We start from the raw sequence: 15,303 nt of genomic DNA, 5'->3' as shown, positions 1-15,303 counted from the left end.
TTTAAAATAAGAAAGTTTGCTTATGCTCCTAATTTTCCAAGATTTTTAAAAAATCATGAAGAGATGTTGAATTTTGCCAACTGCTTTTTCTGTATCTATTGGGATGAGATGATGATCATCGTATGCTTTTCAACCTTTATCCTGCTAATGTGGTGAACGACACTGACTGATTTTTTTTTTTTTTAGATTTTTTTTACTTATGTGACAGACAGAGATCACAAGTAGGCAGAGAGAGAGAGAGAGGAGGAAGCAGTCCTCCCCCTGAGCAGAGAGCCCGATGCGGGGCTTGATCCCAGGACCCTGCCATCATGACCTGAGCTGAAGGCAGAGGCTTTAACCCACTGAGCCACCCAGGTGCCCCCTAATTTTTTTCTAGTATTAACATATAACGTATTATTTGTTTCAGGGGTGCAGGTCTGTGATTCATCAGTCCTACATAACATCCAGCGCTCACTACAACACATACCCTCCCCAGTGTCCATCATCCAGCCACGCCAACCCTCCATATACCACCCCCAGCAACCCTCAGTTTATTTCCTGAGATTAAGAGCCTCTTATGGTTTGTCTCCCTCTCTGGTTCTGTCTTGTTTCATTCAACCTTTCATTTCTGAGAAAAATTACATTTACTTTGTCACAGCATATTTTTAAAATATATTGCTGAATGTGATTTGTGAATTTTAGAAGGATTTTTGCATCTATGTTCTTGAGAGATAACGGTGTGTAGTGACTCATCTCATTTATTTCCTTTCTCTTGGGGATAAGTCCTGTGTTGCTTGTTGCCTGATGATGTTGGAGACAGTAGGTCCATATATTTTGTCTAGTTTTTAGTTATTTATGGCAGGAAGGCTGGTCTGGTACCAGTTACTCCATCTGGCCAGAAATAAGAAGTCTGCTCAAATTTTCAAAATATTTGTTGTGACCTATTTGTCATTATAAATAAGGGTTCACTTTAGCTTCTCATTTTGTGTTTGTAATTCTGTGTCCTTTTTCTTAAGGAGGCTCGTGCATTGTAGAAACTGTAGACCCCTCAAAATCTGTCTCTCCTAAGACTACTTTCTTTCTTTTTTAATTTTTTTAATTTTTTTATTAACATATAATGTATTATTAACCCCAGGGATACAGGTCTGTGAATCGCCAGGTTTACACACTCACCATAGCATATACCCTCCCCAATGTCCATAACCCAACCACTATCTCCTTACCCCCCTCCCCCTGGCAGCCCTCAGTTTGTTTTGTGAGATTAAGAGCTAAGACTATTTTCTTGAATAAAGATAAAAGTTTATACTCTCTTCTTTGGCACTGCCCGTGAAGGTGGCAACCATCTGCCACTGGGCATCGTGGCCACCCTCAGACCTCTGGTGAAGCCCAAGATCATTAAAAAGAGGCCTAAGAAATTCATCTGGCACCAGTCGGACGGATATGTCAAAATTAATTAAATTAAATTAATAATTAATACTAATAATAAATAAAATCAAATGCAACTGGCAGAAACTCAGGAGGGTATGCAGAAGATTCAAGGACCAGGTCTTGACGCCCAGTGTTAGTTACAGGAGCAACAAGGAAACAAAGCCCATGCTGCCCAGGGGCTTCAGGAAGTTCCTAGTCACAATGTCAAGGAGCTTGAAGTGCTGCTGTTGTGGAACAAATCTCATTGTGAGATTGCTCACCGTGTCTCCTCCACGGACCACAGAACCATCACGGAGAGAGCAGCCCAGCTGGCCAGCAGAGTCGCCAATCCCAATGCCAGATTGCTCAGCGAAGAAAATGAATAGACAGCTTATGTGCATGTCACATTTGCATTAATGAAACTGTTAAAAAATAAAAAAGGGTTTATTGCATGACTACAAAGAGCTCCATGAAAACCCAGAGGAGGAATGAGGGCACTGTCAGTTTCGGGAAAATTCCCAGTTGGAAGTGTCAGAAATAGAAGCTTCTCCCTGCCGTGGTATATCCACCTTGCTCTGCCTGTATCGGTCAGCTATTGACGAGAGACGACCACAGAAGCTGAGGGGTAAAGACAGTAACGACTTATTTCCCAATGCATGTCCTCAGGTTGATGAGAGTGACTCAGGCCCTGGGTGGCTGAGGAAGTTCTGATCCTGGTGGCTCATTTTCAGACTCAGGCTACTGTGGCCCCAGATACCCAGGGCATATTCTCTCGTGACTATGTCTCAAGCTCTAAGGAGAAAATGCCAAATACAAAAGCAAACTCTAAACTTCAACTTGGACCACGCTCCCTAGTATTCCTTTAGCCAAAGCAAGTTATATAGCCAAACCCAAAGTAAAGACTGGAGAATTAACAATGGGAGGTGGGAAGAGAAAAGACAGTGTGTGACGTTACCATCTGGTAGTGAAGAATCAGAACCAGTAATTCCATTGATCACACTGTCTATTTCTTTCATTTGCCTCTTCTGTTCATTGTCTTCAAGACTTCAGGCTGTGGACATGGTCCCTAGATATTCCCAGCCCTTTCTACGTCATGGAAGCTTTCAGTATATTTATCCTTCTGACTAGATCTTTCCTGGAAACTTCTATTTATATTTCTTGGGAATTTCATTGGCGGAATCCATCTTTCTGAGTCAAGCTACGTATATCAAGGGTCCTGTCAGTGGAAAGGCCACCTTTGGGTCAGTTATCCATTCCTGGACCTTTTTCTTTCTTTCTTTTTTTTTTTTGTTTAGATTTTATTTATTTATTTGACAGAGAGAGAGATCACAAGTACGCAGAGAGGCAGGCAGAGAGAGAGGGGAAAACAGGCTCCCTGTTGAGCAGGGAGTCCAATGTGGGGCTCGATCCCAGGACCCTGATCATGACCTGAGCCAAAGGCAGAGGCTTAACCCACTGAGCCACCCAGGTACCCCCATTCCTGGGGATAAGGTAACAGGGGGAGGCAAAGTGATAATTTAAAATGTCTCCTAATCTATATGGTATGGGAACTGGCTAACAAGAATGGGCTACCAACATTAAATCTTGGCGTGTCCCTATCCACCCCTGAAGCTTCTACTCAGGTAGTGTTACCCCCTCTAAGAAAAAAAAAGTCCCCACACAAGTCATTTGTCTCAAGGTCATACAGCTAGTAAGTAGTAGAAACTATCAACTTCTTCCATTTTCCAATGTGAAATCACTTAGAAAGAGGGTCTGGAATGCTGTGTTGGAAGAGGTGGTTTTTAAGGCTGACCTCCAAGGAGATGAATCAAGTTCTTTACTCTTCTATCTTAGGGAAATAATGGTAATAACTTTCACTCAGTAAGTACCTTCTACGTGCCAAGCACCTGGTAGGCACCGGACAAGCATGATCTATAAATCCTCACTGGATCTTTGCAAAGCACCATCCAATTTTCTAGATGAGCTGAGGCTCAGAGAAATGACATACCTCAGGAAGAGAAGTGCCATCTACTATCGCAGATGGAGAGCACTATGGTGACCCCTTCTAGAAGCCCTTCTGTCTTCTCCTGCAACAGTGAGAAAGATAGCATAGGGGACATAAGGACTGGCCTGGGATTCAAGAACGATGTGGTTAATTCTTGATTGAGACTGACAGTTGGTCTCCTTCTGCCCCATCCACTCCACAAAGATTCTTCTGAGGGTTAAGGTACTTGACAAGTTCTATCTATGCAGAAAACTTACACATTTTCTTGTCCTGCCATGTTCTTTACAACTCACACATCTTTGTCTTCCTAAATGTTTTTCTGTATTCATTTTCTTTGTGGGTAGAAGACAGAACTAAAATCTCAAATGACTTATGAGGAGCTCACTGTGCTCCCGTTTCAATATGCAGTGACTTCCAAGTCCCTAATAGTTTCTTCAATTGAATAGACCTTTGCCACCATCTCAGGTGAAGCTACACAGTTAATTTTGTCCCTAAGAAGATTTTGAAACATTGAATCTGATTCTTGTACCCTTATCATTATTCCTTAGTAGGAAAATTGTCTTAAATACATACACACACTTTTTAGTTGCTGTTAATAGTTAATAGAAGCGTACTTTCTTTAGTTTCCCAACATAAAAATGTAATCTACATAACTGCACTGAGGGAATGGATTTATTAAATTCATGACAAGAGAATCAAAGTTCAAAAACATCAAGATTCCGGTCCAAGATCTATGACTGATCAGGAGCAGACTGGGGACTTGAATAGAAGACTTGTCAGTTTCCAAACCCCACCCTCATTTCTGGATGACTTCCTGGCTCTCAGGAAGAGCTGGGGGTAGTCACTGGCGAGGACTGAGTGATGGGCTTTCTGCTCATGTTATTTGCTCAAATACCCAAAGCAATGGACTTGCCCAGTGAGTCTTCCAAACGGAAGTGAAATAGGAAAGAACTGTTGCCCAGTTCTGGTGGCCAAACCAACGTCCAACCAGACCACCGCACTGAAGCTGAATTCACACCTCTCTAACACTGAGGCAGAATCTTAGAATTTCAGAATCCAAAGTTCTACACCAGAGTCTTCAGAATCAAAAACATTAACGTGGACTTCTCAGAACTAAATACAAAGTTACCAAAGAAAAAAACATGGTCAACCTGGGCCAGATAATGACCTCAGACGCTGGGACAACAGAGTCTCAGATGGCAAGAAGGGAGGAGGGTGATAACACACAGGGAGACAAGAGCATTGTGGGGGTGTTGTCTGACTCCTGAATTATCAACACAAGTCTCCTTGGGAGCTGACTCAAGGGTTAGGTAAGCTAACCGTGTATGGACTCCCAAAGGAACCCACAAGTTTCTTCTGGAATATGCAGGTTTGTGAGGAAAGGCCTGAAATGACCTTTCCTGGGCTGGAGGTCCCACAGATTAAGTGACACGCAGGCATCCCAGAAGCTGGTCCATAGCAATGGGTCATCATTGGTCTATGCCTTTGGCCTTTCATGACAGAAGTGACCCTTCTGTCATGATGGCAGCTTATGGGTAGGGAAGATTGGAAGAGTGAACTTTGGCTTTTGCCAGAATTAAGGCTGACCCACCTCTTTGCTTGTTCTAACTTTTATTCCTTTAGTCCCAGTGAGACCAATACTAAAGACATTGTCCTTTTGTTTCCTTACTAATTGTAATGCTTAAGACTGTTCGGCTATCACCCCACAGCTTCCCGCCCTTGGCTGGGAGGTGGGATGCTCCTACTGTCCAAATAGGACATTGAGTTGTGCTGTCCTCTCAGTGACCAGGACAGGCAACAGGGTTGAACTTCAGGCTCTAAGGCCAAGGGTATGTACCTGTCCTAGGCAGCGAGATGCACTGGCCCTTGGTTAGTCTGCAGTAGAGGCGTCCAATCTGACTCCTGTTCTGCAGAATTCCCCTCATTATTGTCTCACAAGAACGCCTCTTAACAGTCTTGGAGGGAAAAGTTCAGCTATTTTGTGATCTTGTTTCTCACAGCAATATGTTGCCCTTTTTCTTCCAGAAGCATGCACCATTTTGTGTAACTTGTTTACGAAAAACAGAAAATATCAGCTGTCTGTTCATTCCATCTGCTTCCTGCGAGAGGGAAGAATCATTATGTAGTGATGTCAGACAGTCCCCTGGCCCACAATGGGGTCTTTCTCGGGGTGTCCCATCGTAGAAATCCTGCCTTTAGTGAAGCAGAAGATACAGGGTCTTCTAGGAGACTGCTCTCAGAGGCAGAATCAGGAATTTGGCCTCTGGAACTTTCTCTTCCCAACGTGTGACATTGCGGAAACCAGTCTGGGCTCCCAAAGTAGCTATCAGGAAAGTGCTTGCATGGTGGATGGCGTTGTTTCTGCAGAGAACAGGACGCAAGGAGTCCGGTGGGCGTTCTGATGCTCTGTAGGCTCCTGAGGGGGAGAAAGATGCCCTAAGACCAAGCATGGCAGATGGCAGTGTTCACAGGAAAGTGGGCTGCGGTCCAGGTGCTAAGTGGAGAGGGAGGAAAGGAGAGAGAGAGGAAGAGAAATAAGGACAGAGGGAGGCAGGAGGTGGTGAGGGAGATAGTGAGAGACGGACACTCTAACTGAAAGACTTCCTGTGATTTGCCATCTAGTAATGTATGACAGCACACCTGTTCTCCCAGGCATTCTGCAGGGAGCTCTATCTGCATTGTCTCATTCGGCTTTCCTAATGACCTGGAGATCCGGAGGTCCGTCTAAGACAGCACAACCACCTGCGTCCGGGGGTCCTGGCCCAGGTCATCATCCTGCGTTCCACCTGCATCCCCACCTACAAATACACTTGGTCAGCTGGGAGCCTCTCTGAAGACTCGGGTCAGGCTCTCCTCTGCAGTTGAGATCTGAGAAGGAGCGTATGTTTCCTGTACCCACGGGATTCCCACCATCACTTTAGTTTGGGAAAGTGACTTCTCCCATACTGTTGTGAAGGAACCCACTGATACCACTGGAGGGGGCCATCCCAGGGGGCTTGGGCCGGGTGCTTTAGAGCAAATGCTGCCAATAGCCTCAAGGTCCAACAGTAAGAAAACAGGGTCATCAGTGATGGTACATCTAAGCAACAGAATCCCAAGATTCGTCGATAGGCAAGCATATTCCTGATTGTTAAAGACAAAATATCTGGGAGCAGTGTTCACAGCGTGGCGCCGTTCGTGTAAATTATAATATTCCACTTGCTCGTGCGGAAGTGTCTGGATGGATGTTGAGGATGGCCATCTAGGATGCCTTCGGACCCAGCAAGTAGGAGAAACAAGGGAAGCTGTCCATTAGAACAGGGAAAGCGGGGACAATGACTCCCCAACATCCCCAATGACAAGGAGCGTGCCTTGCCTCAGGGCAACATTTTAATATTTCAAGGAAAACGTCTCACCAAACTGATGTGCCTGCCACCTGGGTCTAGAATGTAGGAACTAAATATCAACTTGACTCTGGGTGGCGGTATCTGGAGATTATTTTATTTTTTAAAAAAATTGTAAAGAGTTTTTTAAAAAGTATTGGTTCTTTTCAACTGTGACCATGTGTGTGTGATTCATGAATAGACAAATAAGAATGAAAGGACCCTTCTGTTGCGGCATAAAAAGGCATTTCTCAGCCTTAGATTTTGCATAGAAATCACAGCAATGTGCACTGGAAAAAGGCCTTGTGGTGCAGCCAATATCCAGGAAGCTCTTTATTTGTCCGATGTAATGTTCAGTAATTCATCAGGTGCATATCACACCAGTGCTCATTACATCACGTGCCCTCCTTAATGCCCATCCCGTGCTCACCTCCCCTCCAGCAACCCTCAGTTTGTTTCCTGTAATTAAGAGTCTCTCATGGTTTGTCTCCCTCCCTGATGACTTCCCATTCAGTTCCCCGCCCTCCCCTAGGATCCTCTATACTGTTTCTGATGCTCCACATAGAAGTGAAACCATAAGGGGCACCTGGGTGGCTCAGTGGATTAAGCCTCTGCCTTCAGCTCAGGTCATGATCTCAGGGTCCTGGGATCAAGTCCCGCATCGGGCTCTCTCTTCAGCGGGGAGCCTGCTTCCCCCTCTCTCTCTGCCTGCCTCTCTACTTGTGATCTCTGTCTGTCAAATAAATAAAATCTTTAAAAAAAAAAAAGTGAAATCATAAGATAATTGTCTTTCTCTGGTTGAATTATTTTGCTCAGCATAATACCCTCTAGTCCAAAACTAAAATTCAGGAAGCTCTTTTTAAAAGAAAAAGTCTCCAATCGCCTGGGTGGCTCAGCCATTAAGCGTCTGCCTTCAGCTCAGGTCATGATCCCATAGTCCTGGGATTGAGCCTCACATCGGGCTCCCCGTTCTGCAGGAAGTCTGCTTCTCCCTCTCTCACTCCCCTTGCCTGTTTCCCTCTCTCACTCTCTCTCACCCTCTGTGTCAAGTAAATAAATAAAATTAAAAATAAATAAATAAAAAGAAAAAAATCTTTATAAAATTTCTTTCCCCAGACTTCCCTTGACGTCTCTGGACTCCTGAGCTATGTGACTTGGGGATTTGTTCCTGTCTAGGTTTCAGTTGGCTTATGAGTTTAAAAAAAAAAAAAAAGAAAGGGAAAAAAAGTCTTAGGGAAAGCGTCTCTTGGTCCTGCCCCTCCCCTATCCGGTAGAGTCAGTGGGACCCCAAGCCCCGCCTCGCTTTCTCAGGGTCTGGATCATTTACACTGAACCTGAAGGTCTTTGAGGCATCCTGTTCCCTCCACTGGACCTCAGGCTCCCCGGGGCTCTTTCTTTGGGGGCCTCCATGGGCTGTATGGGGGAAGGCAGCAGTCCCCAGAACTTTGGCCTGGCACCTTGCTGCATGAGTCCTTGGGCCCCTGACAAGTAACTCACCTTGCTGGTCACACTTTCTGCCTCAGTTGAATGTAGTAAATGTATCCACCTGATGGAATTTGGGGGCCATTATCTCCCCGGTTTCCAGGTGAGGAACACCAGGGATCCTAGAGTTGGGGTGGGATGCCCACTCATAGGAGCCCCAAATGCGGTTCGGACCACAGGCAAGCACTCTGCAGCCCCAAACCTCTGCTTCCTGGACTGGGCTTTCTGAGTTTCTCCCCTGGGGCCGAAGTGAGGGGTGCCTATTGAGCCATGCTGCCTGGGCCAGCTGCACGGAGATCAGGGAGTGCCAGGAGTGGCGGGAAGCAATGTGCTTGAGCCAGCACCAGCCGGATGCCCACGGAGCTGACCCATAGCCTGGGCCACGCAAGATGCTGATAGCGCGTGGAATCCGGAATCAGAAGGGCTGATTCTTCTGGTCCCTCACCATGCAAACTTGGAACAATCAGCCTTCTTAAGAGCCTTTTCCTTCAGCTTGTCAAACTGGAATAAGGAGACACACTTCATGGGGGGGTTGGGAGGGCCCTGCAGGGTGTGTGCAAAGTGCTAGGGAGGGCACTGCTGCGGTCGGGATTATTGCTACACTCCCCGAGGCTGGGCTCCCTATAGTTAATAAGACTCTGAGGACCCAGGGCTGAAGGCAGCATCTCCCTTCACTGTTCCCAGAAGACGCCTCCAGATTGTCAGGGGAGCTGTGAGTGTGCCCCGCGTGCGTTCTTGGGTTCTGCTAAGTGAGAGTGGGGATCAGACCATGCGTGCCAGACACCCAGGAGAGTGCCGCTTCTGTGTCCAGCATGCACTGACCGGACAGCTTTCTTTCCAGGCTATGGATTAAGACAGTCTAGAAGAACCATCGAGAGGTGGCTCAGAGGGTTGGAAAGGAAGTTTTTCCCCTCAATAAATTTTGAACTAGTATACTTGAAAAAGCACTGGGCTTCTAGGGCCCAAATAGTCTCTGTTGAAGAGTCACACTCTGGGTTTTCTTTAGTGTGTTTTTTGAATATAATAAAAATACAGAGGAAGGAACGACAGAGAAGTTTAAAAATACCCTGATGTTAAAGAAGAGAAGACATCGATTTTTTTTAATCCATTGCACCTTTATTGTTTACTCTGTTCACTGTTCAGAATTTTCATACAGTCTTTCTAGAATCACAAAGAACCTGGTAGATAACTTCCCTCCCGCCGGACATCCCGTTTTATTTCTAACCAGCTTCCTCTGGTCCCTCGTCCTTACTTGTATGATATTCTGTCAGTGTCCAACAAGTTCCCAAGGCTTATTTATTTTTATGGAGGAGGGGGGAGGGAGGAGTGCAGAGCTGGCCCTTAGCAAAGCTATCAGGTCTGTGACCTGACCCCAAGGGCTCTTTCCAGCGCCTTCCCCTCCTGAGCATTTCCTCTCTCTCCAGAAGCCCAGTCCTGGCTGGGCTAAGGAAACAATCAGATCGGGGAGGGGGGGTTTCAGCCACATGATCTCTCTGAGCCCTCCTTTCTTCTACGATGCTGGGAAAAGACCTCCCCATCTCACAGGGTTACAGGGAGAATTCAATGACCTAAGGAATATAAAGTGTCCGGCACTGTGTCTGGCACACCGTGTGCCCTAAATGCATGTCTACTTCCTTCCGGTAGGGAAGAGAAGACACCTGATGAATAATGTCAGAGCCAGGTGCTCAAGGGCATCTGCTTTATAAAAGAACCTGGTCCCTTAGAAGAGCACAAGAAATGACTCTCTAATGGTGGAATTTCAGATACCACAACAAGGGGAGGGAGAGATCTGGCGGTAGAGACCTGCCGGGCGTCATTTGAACCCAAGAAGGCAAGTTGCTGCTTCTTTTGTCCATGAACAAGTCTGGCACTGGCAAAAGGAATTGTGACCCTCTTTGTCACAGCCAGGCAAAGACCCATCTCAGGGAGCTGGGAGAACAGGGCAAATTCATATATATTCACCCATCCCTACCGGGGAGGAAGTGGCTTGCGTGGGTGTAAACCAGGAGCTTTAAGGAAGCACAGCAATCTTTTGGGGGTGATCGTTCTGTCCCCTTCTTGTGCCCTTAAAAGGTCACCTGTCACAGGGGTGTCCTTGCAGCTGAAACACCCAGATCTCTCACTGTGGGGACTGAATCCACATGCCCTTTACATCCCACCTACTTTGATAAAGGTCCCAGGCAGCTCACTAAGGAAAGGATTATGCGCTCACGCTGGCCTCCAGCCCCTCGTCCTCCCCTATCTTGCACGGCATGTGGCCATTAAGATAAAAATCTGATCGGCAAATAGTCACAAGAATGAAATAATAATGCTGCCAAGAAGAAGCTGAATGTTCCATCCTAGAGATGATCCGTGGATACAGCTGCCCTCTCTCCTTCCACGACAGTCCTTTTTACATCTCTCAGAAGCTGATCTATCACTCAGCCCTTGTTCATGCAAAATTCTCAATAAGGATGCTGTGCAACTAAGGACCCCATGCCTACGATCATTTGAGATCTCCCCTAGAACAACAAAAAGCCGCTCAACGGACAATCTTAAAACATGCATCGACCAGGATCATGGCTGGTATTATGGGAAATGCCCTCCAGACCAAAAAGTGGGGGAGAGAGAGAGAGAGAGGGACCGAGAGAGAGAGAGAAGGTAAAAACTGAAGATGTTCAAAGCAGGACAAGAATGGCAATACCACAGAACACCTGCGAATCTACGGGGCGAAGCGAATAAAACCAAAGAAGGCTCTAGGACTCCAGGAGCGCCTCTCCAAATATTTGGTTCATGCTAAAAAATAGAGCACATTTATTAAAAATATATATTTATAAACCTTGATATGAACAGATACACACGTCAAGCCAATGAAAAAAGAAAAATAAGTTATCTCCCCAGTATCAAATAGTTAGACACTTTTGATGGGTGGGATGTGTGTCAAAGGGTTTCGTTCCGAACTCCCGTGGAGTGGAGGCCGAGCGTGTGTCCTGGGTGATGCATCCCCGAGCCACGCTGCCCTGTTGCCCTTTCCCGAGGCGCGAGAGCCATCAGAGACCCGGGACCGTGAATTTCTGCCTCCATCTGCTCACCGACGGCGTCAAAGGCTGGTCTTCCGGGCCCTGGGCCAAAGACGCTGAGTTCCTTGTTGTGTGAATGAGTCTTGTTGGATTCATTGTGCTTTAGTGTCTGCTCCTGGCGGCAGGATTGGTTTGTGTGACCCTTTTATAAAGTTCGAAGGTGCATTTGCTCCAGCAGCGTGTGTAGGTCAAGCCCGCTTGTTTGCACAGCGTCTGATCATGGCTGTGTTGAAACGCAGGGCTCCCGTCTTCCGGCCACCCCCGTGGGCTCCAAGCACCCTCCGGGCCATTCACAGAGTGGTGTAGATGTATACAAATATGATAACAATCAGGTTCAGAATGGTCCCGACGATCCCGAGCATCGCCAAGATACTCTCTTCCTTATTCTCTCTCTCCTGGCCTTCTCTGTCCTCCTCATTTCCACTCGTGATTACCATCTTGGTGGCAAATGTCTTTATCTTCCGCCCCAGGCTAACCTGTAATGGAAAAGAGGCAGCACAAGAGACGATCAGTTACCAGCATCCTCTCCATAGCAGGGAGACCTGGCACAGGGGCGATTCCATGCCTGGGCACTAGAGCGTGCCTTGGGAGCAGAAAAATCCCCTGTGGATCCAATCTTGGGACACACGGCTCTGGGCCTCGGAGAAAGAGCAGAGCACGCGGCCTGTCAATTTCAAGGACGGCTTAACTGTCCTGACACTGGCAGGAAGAGATCACCCTGGGGGTGGGGGCAGCCAGGGGCCCCTGTTCTCTCTTCTGCCCCTGTTCTCTCCCCGTTTCCTTGAAGCAGAAACAGAGGCCACTGCATAGCAGGTGGGCAGTGGGAATTTTCCACGCGTTCATGTATGAGATCCCACCAGGATATGCACTGCCCTGCATCTGTATAAAGAAGGCATGATATGCAAGACACATTATGGGAACACTGGTGGCAGTGTGGGCAGGGTGGCTGGGACCTGGGGAAGGTGATATCCTGGGACCAGAGGGGATGAGAAGATCCCCGTAAGGAACTTGCATAGCCTCTAGCAGGAGTATAAACTGGTATAGCCCTTCTGGAAAGTTCCTTGGGATTACCTAGAAAAGCGAAGGGACATATAGCACAACTAGGCAGGTCACCGGTTCCCCCAGGCGTAGACCCTAGGGAAATTCCTGTATCTGGGGATGTGGATGGGACAAGCCTACAAGCTTTGTGATAGCAGAGGACTAGAAACTACCCAAACATGCACCAAGTATAAAACAGATGGACACGTGGTGGTCCGGGCACGAGACACGGCTAGGCAGAATGGAGTATTATACAGCAGTGAAATGAATGAGCTGAGGGTACAAGTGACAACGTGGCTAAAACCCCAACTCACAATGGAGAATGAAGGGTGCAACGCAGATGACTTTATACAGCATGTGTCAATGCACAAACGCTTAAAACGGGCAAAACCAAACAATGTACTGTTTACAGACATATATTTGGTTTTTACAGGAAGCAGGGGAATGATTAATGATCAAATTCAGGAGCCAGGTATCTCACAGGTCAGGACAGTGGGAGGCCATTTGGAGGGAGCACTGAGAGCCTTCAACGCACTGGCCGTTTCCATCTGTTACGATGGGTGGGGAACCCTCAGGTGTTCATTTTTATCATTACCTTTCGAACCATATTCGTAGGTTTCAGACTTGTTTGCATGACACATTTTGCAGTCACTAACATCCTTTCTTTTTTTTTCCTCTAAGATAATAAACATGTTCATCCAGGGGCACTGGTGGGCAGCTGGAGGCTTCTGTGCTTTCTCTTTCAGAGCCAGAAAGCGTTTCATGCTCTGCGGTTGTGATGGTTCATTTTGTGTGTCATCTTGACTGGGCCACAGGGCCCCCTTGCATTTGTCAAACACTATTCTAGGTGTCTCTGTGAAGCTGTTTCTGGATGAGATTAACATTTCAATCGGTAGACTGAATAAAGCAGGAGGCTCTTCCTAAAGTGGGTGGGCCTCATCTAATCAGTTGAAGACCTCAATACAACAAAAGGGCCGAGTGGGAGGAATTTCTCTTGCCTGACTGCCTTTGAGCGGGGACATCAGCTTTCCCTTGCCTTTGAATTCAGATCGAATCCCTCTGGTTCTTCCTGGGTCTTGAGCTCGTTTGCCTTCGTATTGAAACTAAACCCATCGGCTCTCCTGAGTCTCCGGGTTGCTGACTCACCCTGCAGGTCTTGAGACCGGCCGGCCTCCACAATGACATGAGCCAGTTCCTTGGAATAAATCTCTTTTTATCTGTATCTATCTATCATCCGTCTATCCTCTTTCTTACAGTTTCTGTTTTCTTTGGAGAACTGCCTAATCCAGGGGTCAAGATATCTGGGGGCCAATATCCAGGAAAGATCACAAACAGGAATCCAGGAAGGTGGAGGGTATGGCTGCAAACTGAAATGTCTGCACGCCCCTTCCTCTGGGCATTGAACTCCTGAAAGGGCTAGGTCAGGACGTGTGGATCAAGTCTAGATTTGGAACACAGCATATGCAGGCAGACGTCTGTGCGAGGGAGAGACAGTCAGTGGGAGCCAGGGGAATTAATGCAGCAGGAATAGAAGCACAAAGGAATGAATGAATGTCTTAAAGCAGAGTTCCGTTTCGTTCACAGCTTCGGTATGCTAGACAGGCTCAGAGTGGGAACCTAACCCTGAAGCTCAGCTAGGCAAAGCTCCCAGGGGGCTCTACTCGGTTTCCTTTCTCCTAGTCTAGTTTTTAATGATGCACGGTACACACGGAGAAAAGTGCACAGACCTTAAGTGCACAGCTTGGTCAATATTCACATCTGTTTAGCCAGCATCGAGATCAAGAAACAGAACCTTCCAGTACCCCAGGAGGCCCCCATGGCACCCGATTTCACTTACTATCCTTTCTCCTTTCTCTCCACCCCTCGCCCCCCAAACCACTATCCTGACTCCTACACCCGAGGTTAGTTTTGAGTGTTTGTGAATTTTATACAAATAGAATCATACAGCATGTTATCTTTTGAGTCTCACTTTTTCCCCCCTCAGTGTTCCATGGGTGAAATTCACCTGCTTGAATGGATCTGTGTTGTGGATCTGTGGCTCATTCATTCTTACTGAGAACAGTATCCCATGATACAAACAGACCCACAATTTAGATCTTTACCTATTGCTGAAGGAGATTTGGATTACTTCCAGTTTGAGCCATTATGCTGCTCTGAACATTCTTGCACATGTCTGCTGGCTAATCTATGTTTGCATTTTTCCCTGTGTTTTATATCAAATTTTTCAACATACAAAAAAAATTTATAGGGAGCACCCGTATTCCACCATTAATATGCTACTCTACTTGCTTTATCAACTCTCTACCCATGTGTCTTTGCATCCATCTCCTTTCTTGGGTGTATTTCCAAGTAAATTGCAAATATTATTACACGTCCCCTTATGTACTTCAGCATGCATATATTAACCAGAGTTCAATCTTTGTCCGCAATTTTTTCTTTTGACATAAAGTTTCTAGCGTGCAATTTCCTATCGGCTACCTACACCCAGGAGGGGAACCGCTGAACCACAGTGGGTGCACGTGTACATTTACTGGACAGCGTTAAACAGTTTCTCAAAGGGGTTGGATCGGCTTGCTTGTTTGAGGGTGCTGGAAAGATCGCCTCTTTTCCTCTGATGGGAAGTCACGAGAAAGTACAGGTACTTCCAGATCTACAACTTCCTCTGCTCTGGACAGACCTCTAACCAAGTACCAGTGATCTCGTGGATCTCGTTTCTTGTAGTCTCTTTAGCTAGATTTCGAGCCCTGAGAGGGCAAGCTGCTGACGTCGGCCTCCAAGCTCGGGGCCCGGCACGGGATAGGGGCTGGGAGAAGCATGTAGAATGAATGAGCGGTGCTGTGGAGGGACTCGGCATCTCCCTGTTTCTGCAGGGCAGGGAATGATCGCCACGGCTGGTCTAAAGGGACGCAATTAGTGCTGTCCTTAAAACCAAAGACCCATCATCACAGTCACTCAAGCAAAACAAAGTGCCTGTCACCAAGGCAGCTTGGTT

General features: G+C 46.8%; 1 protein-coding gene and 1 pseudogene across 2 annotated transcripts in view; one reads left to right on the top strand and one right to left on the bottom strand.

The window, feature by feature from the left end:
* Window positions 1-1,772, top strand: part of LOC308346742 (large ribosomal subunit protein eL32-like) — an 80,446-nt pseudogene extending 78,674 nt beyond the window's left edge. The window contains exon 2 of the transcript in view: window positions 1,312-1,772. The product of the transcript in view is annotated as a large ribosomal subunit protein eL32-like (transcript). The remainder of the gene's footprint in view (window positions 1-1,311) is intronic.
* Window positions 1,773-11,563: 9,791 nt separating this feature from the next.
* TUNAR (transmembrane neural differentiation associated intracellular calcium regulator) lies at window positions 11,564-11,743 on the bottom strand (the record flags this gene model as incomplete). Its single annotated transcript, XM_080808495.1, has 1 exon — window positions 11,564-11,743. The coding sequence occupies exon 1, from the start codon at window positions 11,708-11,710 to the stop codon at window positions 11,564-11,566; it is 147 nt and encodes a 48-aa protein (XP_080664621.1). The 5' UTR covers window positions 11,711-11,743.
* Window positions 11,744-15,303: the final 3,560 nt, after the last annotated feature.

Source organism: Martes martes (genome assembly GCF_963455335.1).
Source record: "Martes martes genome assembly, chromosome: 7".
Classification (NCBI taxonomy): domain Eukaryota; kingdom Metazoa; phylum Chordata; class Mammalia; order Carnivora; family Mustelidae; genus Martes; species Martes martes.
The sequence above is the reverse complement of the archived record's forward strand: the minus strand, read 5'-3'. Positions and strand labels throughout refer to the sequence as shown.